This window comes from Alosa pseudoharengus, unplaced genomic scaffold, assembly GCF_046254945.1.
Source record: "Alosa pseudoharengus isolate Yale_2024_CS ecotype anadromous, Long Island Sound unplaced genomic scaffold, YU_APseudo_1.1 YU_APseudo_1.1_scf_23, whole genome shotgun sequence".
Classification (NCBI taxonomy): Eukaryota; Metazoa; Chordata; class Actinopteri; order Clupeiformes; family Clupeidae; genus Alosa; species Alosa pseudoharengus.
In genome coordinates, this window is record NW_027468685.1 from 26183023 (window position 1) to 26189866 (window position 6844).

The window sequence follows — 6844 nt, forward strand, 5'->3', positions numbered from 1 at the left end:
CAACCCACTTTTAACTTCCAACAAAATTACGTCTCACTGCAACGATGCGCCATCTAGTGGACAAACGACTACTTATCGCCAATACTGGAAATGCAGCCATGATGATGGTGATGAATATTTATTATGGCTTTCTTTTAATCCTACTGAATTTGTAATTATGTATCGGCCGTTCTAATACCGATAGTATGTGGGTGCCTGTGTGTGTGTGCATGTGTATATGTGTGCACCGCCATCTACAGGCCAATGAGTGTACAGTCACTAAATGTACAACCTAATTTTTTTAAGACCCCCCCATGGATGAAATTCTACGAAACTTGACATACCCCCAGAGAATGCCAGGTCAATCATACACATAAAATTTGGTGCAGTTCTGAACATCTTAACTGAAGATAGGGGCAATTAAAGCAGAATAATATTGCATTTTCATTTTTTACCGGGGGGGTGCAAATCACAAATGAGTGATTATGGGCCAGGTTGATGTGGGCCCTTGAGACCAACATACCATAAAAGATTCTTCATCCTCAGTGCCACGGTTCAGGTAGTTATTTAGGAAAAACTGCTTTTTTTGCGGTTCGGGGGGCCCAGCACGGGGGTGGAGTGGCCCCCGGGGACGAAACGAATTTTTTCCGTAAAAGTCTAGTGGGGCTACATACCCACCAAATTTCATGTGCCCCGGTGGTTCGGTGTCCCGGGAAGTAGATGACGGGAAAAAAAAAAAAAAAAAACTTTGACAATCCCTATATGACCGCTTCGCTAGCTTCGCTAGCGGCGGTCATAATAAGGAGAAGGAGATGGCTAAAACATCGGTTTTGAGGACAACTTCTTAAAGTGGTGACCCCCGCAGAGTTGTACCTGAGTACAAAAGACTGTTTCTGTGTCGTCTTGGCATTGGTAGGTGTTGTGGAGGATATAGAGAGGGAGAGAGTCCACGTGTGTGCGCGTGCGCGTGTGTGTGTCTCCGACGGGCTGTTAGACCACGAGGCTGCGGAAAGCTACAGAACTCAGCTGGCCTGACATTGTCCCTTTGGTCACCTGACGAGAGAGACACGTGCCGAGCCAAGCACACTGGCAGACTGTGTGGTGGATATCTATGAAGGTATATTGGGTGCAAAAGTGGCGAGCACATTTAACTGCAGATTTTGCATGTGCACACTAAAGTCGTAAATGTGTAACAGTAAAGTTGAAGTTGTACATATTTTTTTATATCTTGTTAACACAAAATAGGGGCTACGGGTTCACAAATCCTTTTTACAGGTACACAAATCCTTTTTACAGGTACACAAATCCTATCCTGTGAGTCACAACTTTCAAGAGTCACGCACTCGACACTTTTGCTCCAATCGTTGCAGCGCAGTAGGTGCGAAACACATTTGCACATCCGTGTTTCATAATCTGAGAACATGCACAACATTCGTGCATTTGTAAACCCAAATGTGAACTAATGCATCCGAAGTTCTGCATCTGCCTATTGAAATTACTGCCTATTGTTGTAATAAGTATTATCATTATTATTATTATTATTATTATTATTAATGATATTATAACTGCTGGGCCCAGGAAACGTCATGCAATGTCAAATTTCATTCATTTTGCGTGACTTCATGCGTTCGGCTCTAACCGACAGAGTCCGACATTCTCCGAACACATCTGCAACCATTGTAGTCTGAACTATGTTGGTTGAAACCAACATGGTTCAAACTAACAAAGTACTATGTAAGTACGGCGGCTTTGGGGAACAGTCGTAACTTACATGTTGGTTAGTTGAACGATGCATCGTACCACGTTAGTAAAAAGCTAACCTCCGTAGTTGTACGGGAAACGCACCCCACACAGTAAAAAATGGGGTGTTAATATTTCAGAGTAAAGTTATTTAAACCCAGATGGAGTATTTTCAACATTTTGGAGAGTAAAGTTGCTCTATCAGTGGAGTTAAAAGTAAGAGTAAAATTCTGCAGACATGCAGTGAAAAATTCAACTCTACAGCGTGATGAATAGGTTACCCGCCACTCTGCTGCTGTAGGCCAACTACCGAGGCTGAAGGACGACTGCGAAGGAGTAGCCAACTGATATTGTCAGGTAAGTAATGTTAACATTTCTGTGTTGTGAACAACAAACCGGTCTTTTTTCAAATGTACATAGGCTTTTTTTTTTTGTTGTGTTAGTTGCAAGCAACCATCTCTATCGTTATGTCGTCGATTTCCATATGGCGGTAACGGTAACTCCCCACCTTGTAAATTAGTGAGTTCGTTAACGTTATCAGCTGGCAAATTGGGCATTAGTTCAAATGTTCGACACATCAGTTCAGACCAAGGTTTTCCCCGCATTGAGGTAAGAAATAGGCCTACTGTCCGTTTTCTAGAGCTAAGCATAGGTAACGTTAATGTTAACTTAATCAGTTCGTTTGAAGCCGCTAACGTTACGTTGGCAGTCTGAAGATAGATTGTGCTTGTCATGGTGTAATGACAAGGGAATGTAGGCTAGCTTACTATAAGCAAGCTAGCATCCAGTAACTCTTTTCTGTCTTTCTTTATGGTGGATGTTGTTAGTGTTGCAATATTTTCATCAATGAAGTTGGTAAGAATGGTAAATGCTTAAAACAGCGTTAGCTCAGTCGCTAACAACACAACCTTTATAAGATTTTAGCTTTTGTTCGCTAACGTTAGTTTCCCAACACTATTCTATTCTAGCGTTTTCATGCTGGTAACTTTACTGTTAGCATACTATTGGTCTCATAGTTAATGTTAGTGTTATAAAACGATAACTTAGTTCACTGATTGCATGATGGGTTCGTTTAACGTGGCTTAACCATTTTAACTGTTACTGTTTACAGAAACCAGAGCGAATTGAAATAGCTAATGAATGAGCTAGCTAACTCAATTTGCTAGCGAATGGGACAAGAAGCTAGCGCCTCATTTACGTGAACTTCACTTCACCCAATTTGCTGCGGAGTATAAATTATTCAACCAGCACGACTTTGCCTTCTGTAACCTTTGTAGTTACAGTGTACTCTATTTTGCATAGAAAAACGAATAGGTAACTCTCTTAGTTGAACTAGCTTAAATTATGATTTTTGATATATATTTTTACCTCTATCAACAGGTGCACAATGCTTTTGCGTGTTCAGTTCAGGGGAGAGCAAAAATATGTGAAGCTGTCTGAACCAACATTTGATGCTTTCTTGAAAGAAGGTGAGTAGGCTACATTAGATTAAAGCAATATCTCACTCTATTGCAAGAGTACAGCATTAACACCTGGAACCTTTCGTATCATTCTAGGCGATGAAGGACTTGGTACTCATTCAGACAATTTCGAAATGTGTTTATTTAGTTTAAAGGCTGGAATGAGAACATTTATCGTCTTAAAAATAACAGCCTCATGTAATATATTTCTATGTTTTATACAAATTAACAGCTGCCTCTCAATCATCATGCTTAGTAACATCTGATGACACCGTCGTTCAGAATTTCTCTCTGTGTGACCCTAATGAAGAAGCAGCCGCTGGTGAACAAAGCCATCCTAAAAGGCCATGCCGAATAAACTATAAGGCAAAAACGGTAGGTAGTGGAAATTGCTGCTAAGTCCAGTCTGAATGTTGTATCATATCATGGGAAGTGTTTTTTAAATAACTATTTTCAGTGTTACATATGGTTTTAAAATGACTAAAATTGCATTTTATTCCACCTAAAGTTGATTGAAGAAATTCTAACATCAAAGCCTGGTGGTGAACTCATTATGCAAAAAACAAATCTTTGACAGATGCCACCAGAAGACAGATGATTAACATACTTGCTGCTGAGATGACAGAAACACATGGGTAAGCATTACATATGTAGATGGGCTGAAAGAAACATTGTTATTATTTACAGTAACAGTAATGTAAATTGGGTTGTACAATATCAATTGAAAGATGTTATCTTTGAATTCATATGCTAGGACATCACCCCCCTAAAGTGTCGGAGTGACTTATGCCCAGGGGATAGTCGCCTTGTTTCCCTATCTGGAAGACCCATACTCACAACATGATATGTAAGTATAAGGGCCATTGCAACATTATGCACGTATTCACTCTCTGAACTGTTGTAGTACTCTTTTGTGTGTAATGTATTTATAATCACATAGGAGCATTACTACGATCCGAAGAGTGGTTCTGGATACCTTGCATGGCGATTAAAGACCTTACAAACAAAAACTGCAGAGGAAAGATGCGCTTCAGTCAGCAAATCTCCAAAAGGTATGTTTACTGATCAGTAACAATGATGTTGGTGATTTGTGGATTGTGCAGAAAGTCTTTGACATTGTATTTTGTCTTAAGTTGGTGGGCCAGGCCATGGTCGACAACCCTTCACCTTTGACAAAGTGCCATCTGATGAGGATGTGGAAGCAGCTATTAGTGTTTTGAGACACTCTGCTGATGAAGACACTGTCCATGAGATGATGAAAACGACCTTCATTTATCGGCAAGCAATGGTCAATGATGAAAACAAATCATCAGATGTCTTATTGGTCTTTCCACGATTTCTGGACACACCAGGACTGGTACGACATCTCAGTTCGCTGCATCACTAATATATCCAATGCAGCATCAGTTATCACTCATCACTCATGTCTATGTGTGTTGCATTGCAGGTGGAACAAGATTTCAGACTTCTGTTTGGTGAGACCACAGCCAACAAATTCTTAGAGAGGTGGCCAACCACTTTCAAAGCAAAAGTAATAAAGGAGAGCCATGGACTTGTACCCACCACAGAACTCTTGGACTTGATGCACAATGCTGAGTCAGCTGCGCAAGTTGAGAATGGTAAGAATCAAACCTTTTTACTTCATATTGTTGATTATGTAGGTCTGCAGTACACATTTTGGTAATTGTGCAAGTTGATAATTGAATACTATTATGGCATAATGTTAATCAGATGTTTCTTTACTTATTTGTAGGCTGGGACAGTGACATGTCTGCCATCTTGCTGCTGCTACATCTGCTACCACCATCTGCACAAGGTCGAAAGAGTCTGGGAAAGATGTCTGCATCTCAAGCTATAGATCAGCTCATCAGATTTCAAAAGGTATGCTTGGCAGTTGTTAAAATATATATTTCCTATCACTTCAATCTCATGCACAGTTTGAGGTGATCTGATTTATTGTTAGAGATTAGTTACTAAAACAATTCTGTTGAATTTATTTTGTTGTAGGTTGGAACCAGTGTGCAGCAGCATCTAGACAACATCACCCAAAGTACTCAGCCCTACCTTCTCGCCCAGGGATCCACACAGAGCAGCATTCACTCCTACTTCGTTGTGATTGACAAGCATGCGCTTCAATGCAAGGCAACAGGTTCAGTGGGAGCTTTTGACGAACTCTTTAAAGCCCATTATGTGTCTTTGGTATGTCGTACAGTTCTTCCTTGAGCAGCTTTTACACTTTTGTGCAAACAACTATCTATACCATTGATCTGGGGGAAACAAAGGAGACTCCAAGAGTTGTCAAGTTGCGTGCAAGAATTGTGCGTTAGTTGATGTTTCTTTGCAAGCACAAAAAAAAAATCGAAAGTGACCAAGGAAGTCCTTGTCTTTTCTTTGGTAAGCATTGTGTAGTATTTTATTTTTAAGTGTTATTATTTTTGTTTTTATAGACAAAGCAAGAGGGCAATGTGTTTGCAATGTGAATTCACATATTTACAATAAATGCTGGTGCCGTCATCTTGTGTTTTTGTTTTTCTCTTTTCATTAGATATTAGTTCATTATTGTAATTCAGTAACACCACATCATAAGATTTACATTAAAAATAACACTGTAGAGAAATTAAAAGTAAATATTATTACACTTTAAAGTGTGTTTTTTTTAAAGTAAATTTGTAGTTAAATTAACTCTATAAAGTGTAATCACATTACTCTTAACAGTGTAATTCGACTACAGTGTTAAATATTTTTACACAGGTCATTGTTGATTTTTACACAATATTGAGTAGAATTAACTCTGAAAATCTTACACTGGCTACAGAGTAAATTTTACACTAGTTTAGGGTGGGACCAAATGTTATCTGACACAGAGTTAAATTCAACTCTTAAAGAGTAAAATTAACACTTCTGTTTTTACTGTGCAGAATGACACAAACACGTCTCAAGGCACTTTCTCTCATGGCTATTGAGAGCGAACTGACACGCACATTGGACTTTGAGGATATTGTGAACGACTTCGCGCAAAACAAAGCCAGGAAAAAATGTATTGCATAAAGTTGCCTTGCCTAATTTTGTGAATTTAGGCTGATATTCCTGTGCTAGTGATGCCGATTTGAACATGTTCTCTAGTTGTTGGTTTTCTATTTTTCTCTTATAAATTAGCCGTAGGCTATAGCCGGCTATAAATTGTTACTTGGAGGTAGGGGAAGTTTTTTCAACTGAGTGTAGCCTAACCTACCGGCTTAGCAAATCCATACAGTTGCTTAGGCTATGATGATGATGTTGCATATGAATTTCTCCTCTTTGCTTAACGATTAATTTAGCCAATGTTTAGCCAACGAGTTTAAATTGATGATTTATTATTGCCTATCGGTTTGTTGAATATAGCCTAGGCTAATGCATTTTTCTTTTCGCTTTTCGCGTCCTTATTTATGTATTTATTTGTTTGTTTGTTTGTTTGTTTATGAACAAAAACATCTCTGTCAGTTCCATGCCGTTTTCGACAGCTATCAAAAACAAAGGTCATTTTTGGATGGATGGATTTTTTGTGAATGTTTCTTCTTCTACATAAGATTTTAGTCATCTTTAGTTCATGTAATACTTCATTGTCAATGCACAAATTAAGTAACAGTAGTCTGAAACGTTATTGTTAATGCACAAATTAAGTAACA

General features: G+C 38.9%; 1 protein-coding gene across 1 annotated transcript; it reads left to right on the forward strand.

The window, feature by feature from the left end:
• The first annotated feature begins 4121 nt into the window (after positions 1-4121).
• LOC143140225 (uncharacterized) lies at positions 4122-5701 on the forward strand. Its single transcript, XM_076301030.1, has 5 exons — positions 4122-4231; positions 4313-4536; positions 4627-4798; positions 4933-5060; positions 5187-5701. Exons 2-5 carry the CDS (start codon positions 4432-4434, stop codon positions 5400-5402), a joined length of 621 nt encoding a protein of 206 aa, XP_076157145.1. The 5' UTR covers positions 4122-4231; positions 4313-4431; the 3' UTR covers positions 5403-5701.
• Positions 5702-6844: the final 1143 nt, after the last annotated feature.

Excerpts from the sequence above, each read along its gene's own strand:
- LOC143140225 (XM_076301030.1), top strand. The coding sequence starts at position 4,432 with ATGATGAAAACGACCTTCATTTATCGGCAAGCAATGGTCAATGATGAA. Across the intron at positions 4,799-4,932 it reads AGCTGCGCAAGTTGAGAATG|GCTGGGACAGTGACATGTCT; the intron begins GTAAGAATCAAA and ends ACTTATTTGTAG. Across the intron at positions 5,061-5,186 it reads AGCTCATCAGATTTCAAAAG|GTTGGAACCAGTGTGCAGCA; the intron begins GTATGCTTGGCA and ends ATTTTGTTGTAG.